At 43.7% G+C, this 20,342-nt stretch overlaps 1 protein-coding gene across 2 annotated transcripts in view; it reads left to right on the top strand.

The window, feature by feature from the left end:
- The window catches only part of Gata6 (GATA binding protein 6), a 34,634-nt gene extending 16,082 nt beyond the window's left edge, over positions 1 to 18,552 (top strand). For both annotated transcript variants that reach the window (XM_027404326.2, XM_027404327.2), the window contains exon 7: positions 17,192 to 18,552. In XM_027404326.2, coding sequence (XP_027260127.1) covers positions 17,192 to 17,359 — 168 coding nt within the window. In that variant the 3' untranslated portion in view covers positions 17,360 to 18,552. The remainder of the gene's footprint in view (positions 1 to 17,191) is intronic.
- The last annotated feature ends 1,790 nt before the right edge of the window (positions 18,553 to 20,342 follow it).

Here is a 20,342-nt window from a genome sequence, read left to right as displayed (position 1 = left end):
GCTTGTGTGGCCAGCAGTTTTCCAGCTGGTCATCTTACTGCCCAACCTTTACTTTTTTTCTTATTATTTTGCAGTATTAAGTTTTGAATTCAGGCCCTTGTGGATGCTAGGCAAGTGCTATACACTGTGTGATGTCCTCAACCCTTTTAAAATGTGGTTAGTGATCAATTAAAAAATATTTACCTTTTATTGAGGCAGGGCCTCATTGTGTAGCCCTGGCTGTCCTAGAACTCCCTGTGTAGACCAGGCTGGCCTTGAACTTCCAGAGATCCACCTGCCTCTGCCTCCCAAGTGTTGTTGGAATTAAAGGTGTGGGCCACCATGTGTGGCCTTTAAAATATGTTTAAATTTTGTCATCTTACTAAGTTGCCAGGCTGGCCTTAAACTCTTGTCTCCCAAGCAGACCTTTTGAATGCCACCATTCCTGGCTAGACCAAACCTGTGTTCCCGACAAGCACAGTGCTTGAAAATCACTTCTGCTCCGAGGCTTCCTCTTGTTGATTTGAGTTTTGATTTGTGTGTGCCTTAATGAACCCTTTGTCTGGGAGAATAAGAAAGACTTCTGGTGAGTCACCCAGTCCTAACCTGGTCACTCTCTATGACTCAGTTTCTCCTTGTGGGAAGCATGGACTGAAAGAAGATGGGAGGCAGTGTTTTCCTATCTGGTATTGGGGAGACTCCCGTGTGTGCAGCATGGCATTGATAAGAGTACACTTTCTTACTTGCACTTGCTACCATGTTATGATTAATTTTCATGACAATAGTCTGTCTTATAGGGCTAAATTTCTTATTTGTAGTTTTATTGAAAAACATTTAATTGACCTAAATTGACACCAGAATTTGGCATTTATTCTCCATGGAATATTAGAATACTAAAATCAGGCTGACCTCGGAGTTCAAGGCCACTAATCTATATAAAGAGTTCCAGGTCTGCTGGGGCTACATAGTGAAACAGTGTCTTTAAAAATTTTGTTTTGGCTAGGTGTAGGGGCACACACCTTTAATCCTAGTACTCTGGAGGCAATGGGTGGCAGATCTCTGAGTTTGAGGCCAGCCTTGTCTATAGAGTGAGTTCTAGGACAGCCAGTGCTACACAGAGAAACCTTGTCTCAAAACAAAAACAAAAACAAAAACAAAACAAAACAAAAGAACCAACCTCCCTCAAGCCCCAAACTAAAACAAAGAAAAAAAAAAAAGATTCCAGTTGTTGGCTGAGTTATGTAGACTGTTACTTGGGGTAAAATGTTAACATGTTCAATTTCAGTGATTGTTTAGAAACTTACTGCATCCTGTAAATAGTCTTTTCTCCCCTCTGACTTAAAATGCTAACAGTAGAAAATACTGTGTGTGTACACATTTGTGACACTCTTCTGCCTAGAGTGGTGACCCATACCTGTAACCTCAAAACTTCAGAAATTGAGGCAGGAGAATCTCCAGGTTGAGGCCAGCTTGGGTTATGTAGAGAGAATTAATGTGTGAGCATAAGGAATCAATGAACATATTTTTGCCTGCCTAAAAATAGTATCAATAATTACTAAAAACTTGGTTATATTGAAACTTTATTATTACAGTCACCATTAAACTTTTAACACTGCACTGTGCTGTTGGTAAATCTCTAATTGGTCTCTGCTTTGCTGGATGTTGGTGAAGTATTTCAGGAAAGGTCTGACCTGGAACTGATCCTAAAGTGGAGAGGCAGGTATACACACACATACATAGTATTTCTCTACCAGTCAGACTTGAAAGTGCTGTGATAAGCAAAGCAGTGGAGGGGTGGAAGGAGGGGCAGTCAGCCCTGGTTGCAGGCCTTATGGAGTAGAAGAACCCTGAAGTAATTGGGTAATGTTTATCTAGGTAGTTTTTTGAAGATGTTATTTCATGTATGGGTGTGTATTTTACCTGCATGTGTGTGCCAGCTGTGCATGTGTGTGCCTGGTGCCTAAGGAGTCCTGACGGGGGCAGAAGAGGATGGGATCTCCTGGAAGTGGAGTTGCAGACAGTTGTGATCTACCGTGGGGGTGCTGAAATCCTGTGTCCTTTGGAACAGCAGTCAGTGCCTTTAGGTGGTGAGCCATCTCTTCAGGCCCAGTTAGTTTTTAAGACAGGGTCCCCTGTAGCTTTGCCTATGTAGCCAGCAATGACCGTGAACTCCTGAAGTCCTTGCCTCTACTCAGGTGCTGGGATTCCAGGTATGTGCCACCATGTCTCACTAATCAATTAAGGTTATTTTTCTCATAAAAAAAAAGTTCTTTGAGAGTTTTGTATAAGGTATTTTGTTCATGTATCCTCTACCCCCAGTTGCATAGAGCTTTTGCTGGGGAAAAAAGGGATAGGCAGCCAGTGAGATTGGTTGTCTGGGAAAGGTGCTTATAGTCTAGCCTGATGAACTTGAATTCAGTCGCAGGGATGCAGGTGGTAGAAGTAAGATAAAGCCTCCCCAAGGTTGTCCTGATTTCCACACCAGTGAAGTGGCATTCATATGCAAGCATCCCTCCCAGTTAATAAAGTAATTAAGAATTAAAAGAATAAAATACACATAGAAGTGTCCAGGAAGCAGGAGTATCGATCATGGCACCAAAGACTGATTATTTGAATTTTGTGTGACTAGAATGCAGGGCTTGGGTGTCTAGAAGCCAGGGGGTGTGAATCAGGTTTCTAAAAAAAAAAAAAAAATTCAAAGTAGATTTTTAAAAATCTTTCAAATCCCTGTTAAAGTCAACGGTAAGGAGGCCCAAACTATGTTCATTTGTAAATTATAAACTTTAGCTAACCCTGGCTCCCATGACAGCTGTGCTTTCTGTCTGTATGTTAGAATCCAGCAATTACCATATTTTTTGATTGGGAGTATTTTGATAATTGAAATAAACTACCAGCTGCTGCTTCCCTGTTTCACTGGCATGTTTCTCTTCTCTCCTGGAAACTTAACTAACACCATTACATTGCAGTTTCTCAACCTCAGGCTTGAGGGTGGAGAGGACTGGGGAACACTGTACCCCATAACAAACAGGAGTTCTGGCATGTTGGGGAACAGGTTTCCTCTTCTTGCTAGTGACACACAGAGAGGCAGAAGAGCCTGAGTCTCATACACGACACTGGGTCTTGGTGACCACCCTCTTGGATAAGTTTTGGAATATTAACAGGTGTCAATATTCTGGTCTCTGGTATTTCTGGGGTGCTCTGTACCTCACCACCCTCCTTCCCTGCTGCAGACACCCTTGAGTTGTGTGTCCATTTCAAAGAGTTAACATGTACCCCAACATGCTTTTCAACAGCAACAGTGACTTAGGGACAGGATCATTTTAGAATGGACCAGAATACTCTTGGTGAACCTTCAGATAAAGTAGAGAGACTTGGACAGATTAATATCTGACTGAAGTTCTTTTCATGGACATTTTTAAAAAGATTTGTTTATTTGATATGTATGAATATTTTGCCTGTGTGTATGCCTATGTGCCTGGTACCTGAAGAGGTCCAAGAGTGTTATAGATCCCCTTGAACTGGAGTCATGGATGATTGTGAGTCACCATGTGGCTGTTGGGAATTGAACCCCAGGTCCCCTGCAAGAGCGATAAGTGCTCTTAAACTATTGAACCATCTCTCCAGCCTTGACATTTTTGTCTTCTTGTAATATGGCCTCATGTAGTCTAGGCTGGCCTCAAACTCTTCTATATATCTGAGCCTGGCATTGAAATTAACCTCTTGTGGGTTTTTGCCTCCCAGAAGTGCTAAGATTTTGTATTTTCAACTTAGTGAAATTAGAAAACATTGCTTCCATTCCTTAGTTTATGGTTTTATTTGTCAGCTGAGAAGTTTGGGTTTCTCTGTGTATCCCTGGCTGTCCTGGAACTCACTCTGTAGACCAGGCTGGTGTCAACTCAGACCCACCTGCCTTTGCCTCCTGAGTTCTGGGATTGCCATAGTGAAGTTTTGTATTAGATTTTTCTCTCCTGTGTTGGAATTACTTTGAGTTTACCAAGATGCTATTGTGGAACACAGTTCCCTGCACAGGAACCGGAAGGCACATCCATGAAGACTGCCTGTACAAACAGTGTGACTTGCTTTTGCTGGCCCAAGGCCAGGAAGTTATCACTTTACCCACTCCCCCGTATCCCCCCTCATCCCCCTTGGTGCTGGGTACCCTGCCCAAGGCCTGGAGGATGCCGGGCAAGTATTTACAACCTGAACGACAACCCCAGTTGTATTTATGTATATGTATGGTTGTAAGTGTATTACACCTGTGTGAGCTGATGGAGGCCAGAAGAGGGTGTCAGATTCTCTGGAGCTGCAGGTGGTTCTGAGCCAGCTGGGAGGGTGCTGGGAGCTAGGAGCTAAACTAGACTGTGGGAAAGCAGTAATGCTAACTACTGTGTCATTTCTCTAGCCCAGCTCCTATTAATTTATTTATCCATCTAGATAGAGTGGGGTTTCCCTATGCTGGTCAAGCTGACCTTGAACTCCAGGTGAAAATAGTTCTGTCCCAGCCCCTGAGGATATGGATGCAGCATAGAACCACCCTCGCTCTGCCTTCTTTGTTTTGTGTTCCTTAAGGGCCTCAAGTGCTTGAAAACTAAATCCGTACTTAAGAATTGTTTTATTTTGTGTGTCTGAGTGTTCTGCCTGCATGTATGTATGTATGTATGTATGTATGTATGTATGTATGTATGTATGTATGTATATGTATGTTCTGGAATTTTCCTACCTCAGCTCCCCTAGTGTTAGGATTACAGACTTGAGCTGTCTTCCCCAGCTTGAATCTTTGCTGTTTCTATTGGTAAGTAAAACTGTTTTTTGTTTTTGTATATATATGGGTGGTTTGCCTGCATGTGCTTCTTTTTACTGCTACCCGTGGAACTCCCATCCCCTAGAACTGGAGCTTTTTGTTTGTTTGTTTTTTTTAAAGAATATGATTGGTTCTTTTTTTTAAAGATTTATTTATTATGTATACAATGCTCTGCATGTACACCTGCAGGCCAGAAGAGGGCACTAGATCTCATTATAGATGGTTGTGAGCCACCATGTGGGTGCTGGAAATTGAACTCAGGACCTCTGGAAGAGCAGCCAGTGCTCTTAACCACTGTGTTTTTGCACCCACTGTATGTGCGATGGGAATAAAACCAGGGTCTTCTATAAAAGCACCAAGTGCTCTAAACTAACACGCCATCTACCCAGCCTTATTTTACTACCCGCTTTCTCACTTGTAAGTTAGTGGATATCATGAGGGGGGTAAGAGTTTAGTTTCCATCAAGTATCTTACATACTTTTAATCACCCATCTGAGGGGACACAAAGGCAAGGAAGAGGTTCAAGAACAAGTGGCAAGTTTAATGTTATTGGATTTGATTTGTGACTAGGTCTGGCTTGGGCAATCAGAGTAACTACTACTACAGTGTACAACATTGATTTCCTCAAAATCTTTAGATAAAAATAATGTTTTCTTACATTTCACTGGTCTTAAATGAGTAATATAAGAATCAAATATCTTCCCACTAAAATAATTAGTAAATAGTGACCATGTGTGTCTTTATGTACAAGGCTGGTCTTGGGGCCTTGGATGACTGGAAACTTGATATGTAGACCAATATGGTTTTAAGTTCATGGAGCTCTGTCTGCCTCTGCCTCCCCTGGAATCAAGAGTATGTGTTTGGCCTTAGGTGTATGTGTGTTTATCTATGCCAGGTATGTGTGTGGGAGTGTGCACATGAGTGCAAGTGTCTGTGAAAGCCAGAAGAAAGCATCTTTACCATGGAGCTGGAGTCAAACATCTGTGAGCTTCCCAATTTAGGTCCTGGGAACCAAACTTGGTTCTTCTGCAAGAACAGTCAGTATGTGCTTTTAATCACCGAGCTTTCTCTTCAGCCCCATTTAAAAGTTTATTACATGTATAGGTGTGTCTGCTTGTGTGCACACATAGGTGTGTATGTGCCAGCATAGGTGTCTGCAGAAGCCCTGGGCCTGGAGGTACAGGTATTAGGGCATTGTCTAATATGGTTTCTGGGATTGTCACTCTGGTCCTCATGACATAGCAGCAAACACTCTTAACTGAGCCATTTCTCCAGCCCATGGCCTTGAACTCTTCATCTTCCTGCCTCTGCCTTAAATGCTAGGATGGCAGGCATGCATCCATAACCTTTGTTCTGTTTTTGCTTAGTGCTAGGAGTTGAACCCAAGACCATGTGAACACTAAGCAAGGGCTTTACCGATGAACACATCCTTTTTTTTTTTGCTGGGATTAAAGGCAAAAGTTTGCTACCACTGCCTGGCAAACACATCCTCTTAATCTAAATTTAAGTCTTTATACATAGAAATAAAATGAATTATAGTGCTAAGAGAATAAGAATATTAGGTAGAAATTATTATTTTGTTATTTGTAAGAGTAAAATTCAGAGTGCTACTAAACAGTAAATTGTTCTTTATAGTAATTACTATTTCTGATTTTCATGACAAAATGTGCATGGGTATGTGCATATGACCACAGCTTGTATGTAAAGGTAAGAGGGCAACTTGTGGGAGTTCTCCCCCCACCAATGCAGATGTCATGGAATAAGCTCAGATCATCAGGCTTGTTAGCAAGTGCCTTTTCCCACTGAGCACTGAGCCAGCCCTCAGTTTTATGAAATCATTAAACAGACATTTTCCAGTAGGTTAGTGCCCATTTTTAGTTTCAGTGTTTATACTCCCAAACACTCTTGTCTAAAGAATAAAAAAGAGTTAAAAAAATCATTAATCTCTCACAGTGGTCATGGGCATTGGGGCTGGGCACTGTTACTGCCTCATTTATAAAGCAGGGTGCTGACTCCATGAGGTCACACACAAAGCTGGTGTTGAAGCGGGGACTGGAACCAACGTCTCCTATCTAAGTCAGGGCTGTAAACCCTTCCAGGGAGCTGGCCAGTCAACTCAGTTATTAATATCCCACTTGCCACATGCTGCAAACCATGAGCATAAATATTTTGTTGGCATTTTATCTCCACATTCCCTATGTACCAGGCACCTTCTCACTCTCTGCTTGTTCTCTGCCTTTCTAGTAACTTCTAACCCTGTGCAAACACTGGCCTTCACAGAGAGTCACCCTAGCAGAGTCAATAATTGGATTTTTATACTTTCATTTTCTAAACTTGAGAGAGACAGAGACAGAGAGAGACAGCTCTCATGTTGCTGTAATGTGTGTACCCACCCAAGTTCCTAGAAACCAAGGCTCATTTACTAAGTGACCCTTGCTACTCAGAGCTCTAAAAGCCAGAGTCAGGTAGAGAACAAAACAGACAGATGCTATTTGCCATTTAAAATTAAAGATTAATAAAGATTGATGATTCTTTTAAATCTTTAATTTGGGAATTAAAGATTTGAATCCAAATTAAAGATTCTTTACCTGTTTTATAAATCCCTGTCTCTATAAAAATATACAAAATTGTCACAACATGAAAGAATGTTCCGGGAAAAGAAGGCTAAACATACGAAATATGGCTTAGGGTAGTCTAAGATGTTATTGCTAAATGAATCTTTGAAGAAAATGAATTCCTTTACTGGAATCGAAGTAATTTATTATGTATTTCATGGGTGTCTGCCAAAAGGGTTACTAGCAAAATGAAGACTTAATGGGTCTAGATTAGACACAGTCTAATGGCCCCACTCCTGTTTTAGGGTTACCTGTTAGCTTTCTCTGAAATGCCAACACTTTTCAGGAACCTTATTTCTGATCTTCCTGCTTCCACTTCCTGAGAGCAGTGACAAGTATCCACCACTACACCCATGCCATGTGATAAACAGAATTCCAAGACAGTATCTGGTATTTCTGGGGGATCAACTCCACAGCCTGCTGCCTGTCTGATATATTGGCATGGCAGACTTTCACCATAGTTAGAAGAGTGTTTCACCAGTGTTACAAGCCATATTTTATTATATCAAGCACCAAGACTTTATGTTTAATGTTGTCATTAGATTTAGTGCTTGATCTGTAGTGAAGCCTGGATATGATCTGAAATTTATTTTGGGGTTCATGGATTAGTTGCTGGGAGGAGGCAGATTCAGACAGCCAAGAGCTGCAGCTCCTTGTGACCATAGGGAACTAACTGGCAAGGCCTGACCTCCTACAAGGGAAGAGTAATTCCTCCCATCTGGTCCTTAGGAGTATTGTGTCACATAAATGGGAGATGCCTCAGATTGCTTTGAAGCCCAAGAAGAACAGCAGCACTTAAGAGAAGTTTGAATGTTGATAGCAGAGCATTTTCATGGAACCCCACCCCCAAGACACTGGAAATAAATCTTCACTTTCTAAAAGGGAAATGTAAAGATGTAGGGTTCCTGTGTTGTATGAAGTAGCCATGTTTTCAAGATTTTTATTTCTCTGATAGCATTTTTACAGTGTGTGTTTCCTTGGTTTTTGCCACGGTGGCTGTGCATCTGGTCTTCTGACCTCGCTTGTGTTTTCGCTCTGAAGCCCAGAGTTTAGGATCCTCACCCAGCTCCTGAAAAGCTCGAAAAGATGATGACTCACAGGGTTTAAAATGTTTGCCTCAGGGTCCTGTACAGCTTCATTTGATGACTAAAATAGAATAATCCATTCTGACCTCACAAGCCTTTGATTGAGAGTGTTTCCGGATTTACTTCAGGACCCTGGCAGTTTTGTAGGTGCCTCTCAAGCATGGTCTTGAACTGGCTGCCCTCCTCATCTCATGCCCCTATTTAGGGTGGGAATGCAGGCACAAAACCACGTGCTCTTTTGCCCAGGATGGATCGTGGCTACAGAATCATTTCCTCTCTAGAGTAGAGCCTGGATCCCAGGGTAAACAGTGACATTCCAGGAAGGAATCAAACACTGAGCTAGGTGAGCAGTTAAGGTGACTGGCTGCTTTTCGGGTGGGGAGGTGTTCAGACGGGCTTGCTTTCTAAAGCTACTATGGAGAATTTGAGGGTGGTACTGTGAGTGACAATTCTCAGATGTCTTCATGGAAAGGTGTTCCCGAACCTTTCACATGTCACCTTGGAAACTTATTGAGTCACTTTTTAGTCTTGTCCTATTTTCCCTCCACCTGAACCAAAATGATCCTTGCTTTTCAAGTGGAAGTGAAGGTTTCCAAGCAAGTATTTTCCCTTCGCTTTTGTTTTGCAGAAGGGAGCTAGAGTCCACAGGAGTTTAACCTACTAGAGGTTGTACAAGCAGAGCTTTGTGGGGTGTGGGGATAGGTGGACACTGGCTTCCCCCCACATGGGAGTCATGACCACAGACTCACTCAGATGCACAGGAAGGCATCAAAGTCTTGAAGGTTAGAGTGTGATGCCCATCAGGACCCATCCTGAACATGAATGACCACATGCCCTACAACTTGCCCGGGCACAGCACTTTCTGCAGAGTGGCGAGAGGAGCTCCTCTGTGCCTTTTGTCTGACACAGGGCTCCTTGGAGCCCACTCATGCTAGTCTCTGGGATGTGGCTGAGATGACACTGAACCCCTGACCCCTCTGACCCTTCCGTCTTCCCAGTGCAGGGATTACAGGCAGCCTACTAGCCTAGCTCACATGGTGGAGGGACTGAACCCGGCCGGGGTTTCTTGGGTGCTTGGCAAGCACGTTACTAACTGAGCTATCTCTTCATTTGGGTTTTCTTACAAAATTAAATTTAGGTTGCATACGGTAGCACATCTCTATGATTCCAGCACTTTTGAAGTGGGGGTAGGAGAATGGTGAATGAGATTAGGTCTAGCCTGAGCTCATAGCACAACCCCATCTCCAAAATGTGTGTATGTTTACATATGCACATATGATTTCATAAGCCAGAAAACTTTGTTTTGCTGGGCGTTGGTGGTACACGCCTTTAATACCAGCCTTGGGGAGGCAGAGGCAGGCGGATCTCTGGTTTGAGGCCAGCCTGGTCTCCAGAGGCCAGGATAGGCTCCAAAGCTATACAAAGAAACCCTGTCTCAAAAAACCAAAAAAACAAAAACCCCCAAAAAACCAAAAAACCAAAACTTTGTTTTTCTGTTGTTTTGGTTTTCTTTTTCAGATAGGGTCTCACTATGTAGATCAGGGTGACATGGAACTCACAGATTCTCCTGCCTCTGCCTCCTCAAAGGCATGTAACACTCGGCCCAACATTCTGTTCTTTTTAAAATCAGAATTGTTTCTGTGTGTGTGTGTCTGTGCACTGTGTTTATAAGCACTCCTCCACCCCATCTGTGGGGGACAGTTTTCAGGAGAGGTTTTCTTCTTTTTCCATGGTTTATATACATTGAACTTAGGTTGTCAAGGCTTGCTCGGCACATTGCGTTTCTTTTCCCTGTTCCATCCCTGGTTTTCCATCACTGGACGACGTGAAGGCCAGGAGCCAGCCTGCTTCTAGTCACTCTTGTGAGCTGCTTGAGTGCATCAAGTCTAGGTCTTTACTAAGGTTTCCAGTGTGTCCAGAGCAGCCCCCAGTGCCTCCCTGGCAAATGGGTATTTTCCATGCTCCCCTCCGTTGCAGCTCAAGTTCTCCGTGGAAGCACTTCTTTCCAGGCTGGTGGTGCTGTTTCCCACCTACCCTGCCTGCATGCTATGCTAAGCCCAGGCTGAGTCTGGCGCTGATAACACGTTCTTTCAACAGGAAGAGCCTCCATTTTCAGTTGTCCGTGGGAGGGTGGAGGGCAGATAAGCTGTGAATGGAAACACAGAACAGATTTCTACTCCACCCTCACTGCACTTTGATCTGGGAGAGGGGGGGTTGTTTCTGCCTGGGGAAGGGAGAAAGGATGGTTAGGCTCTGGGTATCCGTAAGTGCTCTTCTCTGCTTTCCCTCAGGAACATTTGTTTCCGTTCCAGAAGAGCCTTCTGCTGTACCAAGAGGCCCACCATTTGATAAAGTCCTTTGAAGGGCTTAATTAGATGTGGGAAATGTTAACTCATGGAAATTCTAACTGAAACTCTAACCAGATAATTGCTGTCACTTTTTTGTTTTAGTTTTTTTTTTTTTTTTTTTTTTTTTTGTGTGTGTGTGTGTGTGTGTGTGTGTGTGTGTGTGAGAGAGAGAGAGAGAGAGAGAGAGAGAGAGAGAGAGAGAGAGAGAGAGAGAGAGAGAGAGAGAGAGTGTCTCATAGCTAGATTAGCCTCCAATCCAGTGTGTAGTTGAGAAGGATGACCTTGAACCCTTAGCCTCCTGCCTCCACTTCTGGAGTCCTGGGATTACAGAGGTTCACAACTATGCCCAGTTCTTCTCTCCTCTCCTCCTTGTTTGATAAAACTTAGGCTGGTCTCTGTCCCAGCTTCTTCAGTAGTGTGATTATACATATGGGATACTGAGAGAGAGAGAGAGAGAGAGAGAGAGAGAGAGAGAGAGAGAGAGAGAGAGAGAGAGAGAGAGAGAGAGAGAGAGAGAGAGAGAGAGAGAGAGAGAGAACCTTACTATGTAGTCCATGCTGGTCTCACAGTCTCCATCCTTCTGCCTCCATTTCCAGAGTGTGGAGATAACATATGCATGAACATACTGGTTCCAAGGTTATCATTATTGCTTTCTATCATTTTTCTCCTCAGATGGTCCATGAATAAGACCTATTAGGGGAAAGGATTTAAGATGAAGGCCCATAGTGAGCTAGGTCTCTTTAGGAGAGTCAGTGGCTCTTTCTGCAGTTTTTACCAGCTGTGGGAATATTCCAGGCAGGACACAGCTGCTCTGGAACTGCAGGAGTGTCTCTCCTCCAGGCTTGGGCAGGCCTCTGCTGAGCAGCATGCGGTGGTTTCAGGGATGCACTGGACCCCTCAGTAGCATCCTCACTCATTCTCATCCTCTCGTTTGATCTACTTTGTGGTGTGATCCCATTCAACCTCCTGGCCTTTAACTCAGGCCTCTGATTCCTGAAACCAGTTGCTTTTGTTCTTCCCTGCTCCCTTACAACAGTTAAAGGTGAATACCTGGCTGACAGGCCTAGTCCTCTCAGATGTTCCCTCAGCTGTCCAGGTTTCCTGGCGTTACTCAGGCTTACTGCACGGGACATAGAATTCATGTCATGCTGTTTTCCACTTACCTTTGTATGATCTTTCCATCTTACTACGTGATTGTATTATTATTATTATTTTGCTTTTTTGAGACAGGGTTTCTCTGTGTAGTTTTGGAGCCTATCCTGGCACTTGCTCTGTAGACCAGGCTGGCCTGGAACTCACAGAGATCCACCTGCCTTTGCCTCACGAGTGCTGGGATTAAAGGCGTGCGCCACCAAAGCCCAGCGATCGTATTATTTTTAATAATTGCATACTAGTTCATGGAACAGATGAGCCAGTTTTTCCAGGCCGTTCCCAGGATTTCAACTATTTTAAGTACTCCAGTGATGGATGGCTTCCTTCAGTAGCACCTCTCTTTTTATTCGGGTTATTTCCTTATACATTTCCAGAGTTAAGCAGGGTATAAACTTCTCAGTGACCTTGGACACCGATGTTATTTGCCTTTTGTCAAAAACAAAATATAGTCTCATGGGCCACAGACAAAGGGACTGGAATGTTTACCTGACACCAGCCTTTAGTATTGTAAAGACTTCACTTTCCCCTCTGGTGACAGAGAAAACTGAGGATCTCAGTATTACCTGCAGCCCCTAGACTTCTTGTATTTCATGTTTAAGTATTCTGTTCTTAGGTTTAGCAAGATGGTTCAGTGGCTAAAGATGCTTGTAGTACAAGCCTGATGTCCTGAGTTCTATTCCTAGAAAGCATATAAAGTTGGAAGGAGACAGAGAAAAAACTGATTCTGCCTACATACATGGTGTGGCACAGGTACACCTCTCCCTCCCTCTCTCTCTCTCTCTCTCTCTCTCTCTCTCTCTCTCTCTCTCTCTCTCTCCTCTCCCTCCTTTCCCCCTCCCCCTCTTTCCCTCCCACCTCTCTCCACACTCATATTAAAAGGTATGAAGCCTTGGGCACAAAGTTCTCTGGTGTTTCCTGAGAGGCTCAGCTGTTGCTTTTAACTCCCAAAGGGCTGATGTTTTCAGGTGTACCCATCTGCATTTGGGGGTTGCTGGACCTTTTTAGGACTGATCTTGCCTATGTAGCTTAAAATCACAGAGAAGACAGTTACTACTCAGAAACTTGGAGTTATTGCTCAGACATGAGAAGAACACTAAAGGCCGTTTCCTTGCAGTTCTGTGTGGCATGTGTGTTTGCACATGCTTCCATGTGTGGATTTTAGTGTATGGGAGAGCCTGAGCTTTCCTCTTCCCTTTTTCCTTGAGAAAGGACCTCATTCTGTAACACAGGCTAGCTTGGACCCCATTAGGCAGCCTCCAGCTGGCCTCCAAATCACGTTACTCCTCTAGCCTCAGTCTCCAGAGAGCTGCTCCCAGCTCAAGGGATTTTCTTTTAAAACATGACCTACTTTCAAAAATGTCAGGACCCAAGGGCCCTTTTGGTTGGCTGTTGAGTATCTTGCATTTCTTTGTGAAGAGCTGCCACTAAAATTAAAATGCATAACTTTTGAGAGGCAGAGGCAGGTAGAGCTCTCATCTAAATGGTCAATTACAGGCCAGCCAGGACTTCATAGAGAGACCCTTTCTCAGACAGACAGACAAGTGAATAGCCTGACCCCTGGCTTTTACTCCCACTGCTTATTTCGAGGCCAGCCTGTAATACAGCTGAAGACCAGGACAGCCAGGTCTTCACAGAGAAACCCTCCCTGTCTGGAAAAACCAAAATAAAGTAAAATAAAATGGATATCTAAATTACACCTATGTTGGACATTGTTAGTAGTTAACATCTGTATATAAAGTCTCTACAGTTGGTACTCAACTGTAGTAAAGATTACACACATAGAAAGTACTGTTATTAAGTTATTGTTGTTAAGATGCTCTCCCCTGTTTATTCTCTCCCCTGAACCCAGGTGACTGCAACAATCATTGCCTGGGAACAAAAGCAATGCAGCCCTGGCTGGCCTCAAACTCTAAGATCGGCCTGCACTCTGCCTCCCTTCAGAGTGTTGGGATTAAAAGTATGCCACCACACCTGGCTTTTTCCTTCCCTTCCATTCCCCCCCCTCTCCCCTCCCCTTCCCTCCCTCCCTCCCTCCCTCCCTAGAGAACTTTTCACTTATCTATTTATTTATATTTTATGTATGTTGGTGTTTTGCCTGCATGTGTTATCTGTATGAAGGTGTTGGATCCCCTGGAATGGGAGTCACAGCCAGTTGTGAGCTGATATGTAGGTGCTGGGAATTGAACCCCAGGTCCTCTAGACAGGCAGCTGGTGCTCTCAACTGCTGAACCATCTCCAGTACCAGGTATCTATTTTATAGATGAGGAAACAGGCACAGGGCATTTGATATCAGTCTTTCTAGTTTGCTTTCTAGCCACATCTCTTTTTTGTGTTCTCAAGTCCTCTCATTTCATGAAGACCCCTTTTCTTGAAGATCCTAATCTCACTAATAACAGTACTGGGTGGGTAAGATGGCTAAGTGAGGAAAGGCCCAGGGTAGTAGGAGAGAACCGATTCTTATACATTCTCCTTTGACTGATAACATGTATTTGCATACATGTGCACATGGCACACATACACACATCAATAAACAAATATTACCCATAGAGAACATAGCTTCTGCTGTGTAATGCTCACATATCAAGGCAGCATGCCGATGTGATTATAGACATGACTTCCTGAGCCATGCCTAAGTCAGGTAATCAGTATACAGAGGAGACCGAGGGAGGTGACTGCACCCTCTAGGTGACCCACCCAGAACTTTGGAATTCAACCTGTCCCCACCAAACAGGCTGAAGCCAGAAGCCTTTGGCCTCTGATTCCTTTTCCGACTCTTGCCCTACTACTTGTCTTAAGCTGTCAGCTTGGACAGGCTAGCCTTGAGCTGCTTGCTGGCTAGCCTTACACCCTGGCTCCTGGGAGATCCTAGCCCAGTCAGCAGGGGCCTTGTGCAGTGCCTTGTGCACTAGCTCTCTACCATCCCAGCTGTCTGGGCAATCCAAGCACACCACGTTTCTCAGAAATAACACTTGCTGCACAGAACTCAGACGCAGCCAGAAACCAGCAAATTTGCTGTTTCTGGAATAAGTGGATTGATGAGAAGTTGCATGTGCCAGAAATCTCCATATATCATCTGCTCCCATTGTAGAATGCCTTTCTAACACAATGGATTTTTTGATAGTTGGCTCTCAGTCTTGATGACACTTGGGGACTTAAGTGTGGATCTGCCTTGGATTTGATTGTAATGGAGTTTCTGGAATTAAGATCCGAAGTTACTCCTCAGAACTATAAGTGCCCTGCTATCTGCAACATTCACTTGTTTGACAACATTATTGCAGTTAATCGCAACAATTTCACAAGAATATTAAATTTTGGCTGTCTCAAGCTGGGCCTGGTGACACATGCCTTTAATCACAGCACTTGGAAGGCAGAAGCAGACAGATCTGAGTTCGAGACTAGCCTGATCTACAGAGTGAATTCTAGAGCTACACAGAGAAACCGTCTCAATCAATAAAACAAAGCAAAAAAACAACACAAGACGAAACAAAAATTTGATGTCTCAACAACTTTGTGAAGTTTCACCCTGTTTCTTCCTGATGCATGTGGATCTAGATTAAATACTTCCAGAGCAGCTACATACACATTACAAAATGCACTTATTATATTTCAACTAAAGTTTTAAGTATAGAGGTTTCCTTCCTTCCTTCCTTCCTTCCTTCCTTCCTTCCTTCCTTCCTTCCTTCCTTCCTCTTTTCATCCTTTTCTTTTTCATGTTTACTTTCGAGTTTGAATTGCTAAATTGCCAAGATTGGCCTTGAACTGTATTTTTGTGTCTCCCTCTTCCTTTTCTTTGGGTCATATTTTTTAAATTGTATTACTTTTTTTTTATTTCATTTCACATTTTAACCATAGTTCTCCCTCCCACCCCTCCTCACATCCTCTCATCCCCCCAGCCCACCCCCAGTCTACTCCTCCTCACGGGTAAGAGAGGCAGTCAACATAGTCTGGCACAATAGGTTGAGGCAGAGCCAGGCCCCTCTCCCATGCTTTAAGACTGAGCATGGCATCCCACCATAGGAGTGGGCTCCAAGCAGCTAGATGGAGGAGGCAGGGAGGGATGCAGTGGAGGAGCAATGACAGAGATATCTTAATAGAAGAGAGCCACTATGGGCTTCAAGGTCTTATTTTATAGTCTGGGCTGGCCTACGACATTCTGTGCTACCCTGGCTTGCCTTGGACTCTTGGGTGCTGGGGTTACAGGTATTCACTGCCATACTTAGCTCCAGGTCTTGAATTCTCAGTCCTCCTGCCTCAGATTCCTGAGTAACTGGGCCTGTGGATGGTTATGTTTGGTTTGTCCTGTGGGAAAGCTTGGGTGAGGAGGAGGCAGGTCACATGCCTGGACCAGTTAAGCTCTCTCCGAGAGCACTGCCTTCTAGGTCCATGCAGGTTTGTGAGGGCTGGAGAACAATGCAGATCCACCTTGAGAAAAGGAATCCACTGGACTGCATTGTGTCCAGGCCACACAGAGCCCCAGAACACCCTCATTCAATCTGGCAATCTGAGTTTCTGAGAAATGGCCAGAACATCAGGGTGGCTGTTTGAGGAATTTAAGGGGTAGTATTTCCAGCGATGTTATTTAAAAGGGTTTAAGGGATCATAGCCTGTTTTGAACAAGTATCCAGTATGGAACAGAGCCTTAAACCTTGGAAGAACTTAGGGTGTCTGGAATTTAGGAAGAAAAAAAAGTGTGACTAGAGAGTACATGGTTGTGGCTGAAGTTTTGAGAAACTTTCAAGCTGGTCCCTTAAACTCTAGTCTAAGCGAATGCCGGTTAAATGTTCCAGTTGTCTGGGTTGATCCTACCATGTTTTATAGTGTGCATGTCATGCTCTGGTAGCATTTGCTCTAGATCCACATGGTGTCTTATCTCTCCAGTATGGTTCACTGCCAGCTCATCACTTTGACAAATTGGAGTCCTTCAGGCCCCCTTCCTCTGTCACCTCTGCATCTTGCCAGGTGGTCACTGTAGGTAACAGTGTCGTTCTTCCATGTTGCCAGGAGCAGGCAAATGGCACTGGCTGGCATGACCTTGCTTTGGGCAAGGAAGGAACAAAGCTGGCTTTATTTCTCCTGAGTTGATCTCTGGAGCAACTCTGGCCTTAGTTGTGCCAATCATGTCTTTTGTTTCCAGATGCTGAGGCAGGAGGATTGGGCCAGCTAACAAAGCAATGTTTAACTATCTCTCCTTCTGTTTTCCTCTTCTACCAGGCTGGTGCCTCAGTGATGTCTGCAGTGGGAGAGGGCACCAACTCTGAGAACAGTGACCTCAAGTATTCAGGTCAAGATGGCCTCTACATAGGTGTCAGTCTGTCTTCTCCTGCCGAAGTCACATCCTCTGTACGGCAGGATTCTTGGTGTGCTCTGGCCCTGGCCTGAGCTGGTGCTGTCAAGATGACAAGAGGCCAGGAGGGCTCTGAGGGTCTCATGCCACCTGTCTGAATTTGTCCATCAATCCAGATGGCAGCAGAAATGCAGACATAACATTCCTTCAATGCATGATTTCTGTGCCTTTTGTTTTGCAAGAGATGTATTTCCCAAGAAGCTTGCTGAAGCGAAAAGAGACAGTCCCTGCAGGAAGGGCCAACACAGCAGGCACATGGCCTGCTCCCGCCAGCCTGGGCACCTCCAGCCAGCCTGCCTCTGGGTCTGCCCCACACCAGTGGCAGAAAGTGTGACAATGACTGAGGCCTTGTCTGCTAAGGAAGATTGAGAGATTGCAAAAAAAAAAAAAAATGTTTTATTCGAATTGCCCCAAATCATGTGCTTCTTGTGATCAACCTTGGTTATCCCAGAATTTCTTCATACCTGATTGATGTGCACATTTCACAAGCATTGGTGGAGAGGAGCATTAAAACCATTTGGTACATCCCGGAGGCTGAGTGCAGTCCTGGGATCTCGACAAGAATATTAGTTTGCAAGACGGAATTATAATGGACAGATGCTGACTGACTTTACTCAGCGTTCATTATAGTGGCTGATCTGAGGTCACTTGGAATTTGTAAACAGGGTAGCAAACAAGATATTTTTCTTCCATGTACACAATAATTTTTTTAAGTGCAATTTGCGTTGCAGCAATCAGTGTTAAATCATTTGCATAAGATTTAACAGCATTTTTATAATGAATGTAAACATTTTAACTTAATGGTACTTAAAATAATTTAAAAAAATGTTAACTTAGACATATGCTTCTTACACCCACAGCCCATTTCTGTATTCCCAATTGTTTAAAAAAAAAAAAAAACCAACAACAAAAAAAGATTTCAAGAACAAATCTTCTCTCAGGAAAATTGCCTTTTCTCCATTTATGAATTTTTATACAAGAACACCAACACAGCCCCCTGTCTTTTACTGAGGAAAAAGTGCTGGAAATTGCAACAAACCTTTACTACCTAAAGAATAGCATTTGTAAATACTCTAAGCATCTGTAAACACTCTTGAAGTCTGTACCGTGTGACTAACCCACAGGGTGGTTTACATTATCTTTTTTTTTAATGGGATGTCGTATGGAAACCTATTTCACCAGAGTTTTAAAAAATAAAAAGGGTATTGTTTTGTGTTCTGTACAGTGAGTTCCTTCCTTTTCATCTTATTTTTGTTGCTGTGTGTCTATAAATTGTCACATAAACGTGCACATGGTGTTTGCAAACTGTCTTGAGACCTTCTTTCAGAGAATTGTCCTTTGGGAGCTGTTGTGCACCTTGGTTTATTTGAAGTTAGCATTATTTCCCATTTATGGTGGCAACAATGGCATTGTCTGAGATTATGAGCATTCTATTTGGGACCACTGCTTAACAACAACATCATAGCCAGCCCAGGAGTTCTTTGTGAATGAATACACTTTGGAGCCCAAGATCAGTACACTTTCTTTTCTGTTCCTCCCTTCCGAAAAATCATAGACTCTCAAGTCACAAAGACAGTTCACAGGGACTCAGGATAAATGGATCCTGTCTGATGGTCCTGACTGAGGACCGAGTCACAGGTGAGCTCATCTCAGACAGCATCCGTGCTCACTGAGGTCCTGCAGTGCTTCTACACATGCAGGAGAGAGCTGTCCTGCTCTTTCCCATGGCTGTCCCAGGGCTGGTGTCATTAATTTAGTTAAAGAGATTTTTATCTGACTTTCTTTTAAAGAATATTTCAAAAGTGGCTACACTATAGCAGTTAAAGATAAACTGTTTGCTAAGCAGAAATACTTCCACTTCTGTTATTAATGGCCATCTCTCTTAAGATCTGAACACCTTGCAGCTTTAGAATGAGTTGCCTGCATCTGCTTTGTGCCCCACAGTCCCCCTGTATTTGAGGCAATAGCCTGCAGCCCAGTTTGGAGTCTGCAGGGCCCTCCAAACCAAGGAAGCTAGTAGAATTGGACCATTAGTGAACTGTCCTTCTGTTCTCCACCTCAAGCACTGGTCTTTGAGGTCCAGGGAGAATGTGTCCTATCAGGTGCAAGAGCATGGGTTGATTGGTGAGACTTGCCACTGCCCCTCACTGTGAACCTGTTTGGTCTGCAGTCCTTCACAGAAAATTTCCACATCCATATGGACCCAGACTGGGAAATGAAAAAGTCTGGCTGCCACTGGGTCTACGGGACTAGGGAAAAAAACAAAAACAAAAAAACAGCTCTGCTTTACTTGGCTCATCACTTCAGTGTCTTTAGTGCATTTTTTAAAAATTTCTTAGAAACAGCTAATTTTTCATTGTTTCCCTTCTGTTTCTTAGCTATTACAGAGTTTCCTCTCCGTCTCCCCACCTTCGTCTATGGGCTTGCTCAGTATTTTTGTGTTTGTTTCTTTAATAGACTGGGGAAATACCATTCTACTCAGATAACACTTGCTGTGTTCCAGTTTCTACACACTTCTAAGCACTTTTCATATAGCTATAGAAATGTAATTATTTTTGAGACAGTCTCATAGCTAGGAGCAGAGGCAGGCCTTGAACTGATGCTTCTGCCTGTACCTCCTGAATGCTGGGATTAACAGGTTTGTGTACTGCAAGTCAAATCCAGGCTTTGTGCACTCTACTTGCTGATGTATATCCCCAGCATATTTAGCTATATTTTTGTGAATTATTTTCCTTTAACATTCCAAGAGCAGCCTGAGGAAATAGTAAATTCATGTGGCACTCCTGGACTGATTATTTGTGTGTGTGTGTGGGGGTGGGGGCTGCATGCATGTGGGGAAGGTACATTGGCTGCTGTGCACAGAAGTGGAGGCTGGAGAGCAACTTTAGGCAATTTCTTTTATTGTTTGGGAATGACCTTATAAAACAACCTTAGCTTTGCAGTAGCGTCTCTCATCGAACCTATACTTTACCAGTCAGCAAACCTCTGGGATCTTTCTGCCTCTGCCTGATGCTGGAC

The sequence above is a fragment of the Cricetulus griseus genome, chromosome 2, assembly GCF_003668045.3.
Source record: "Cricetulus griseus strain 17A/GY chromosome 2, alternate assembly CriGri-PICRH-1.0, whole genome shotgun sequence".
NCBI classification, from domain to species: domain Eukaryota; kingdom Metazoa; phylum Chordata; class Mammalia; order Rodentia; family Cricetidae; genus Cricetulus; species Cricetulus griseus.
The sequence above is the reverse complement of the archived record's forward strand: the minus strand, read 5'-3'. Positions and strand labels throughout refer to the sequence as shown.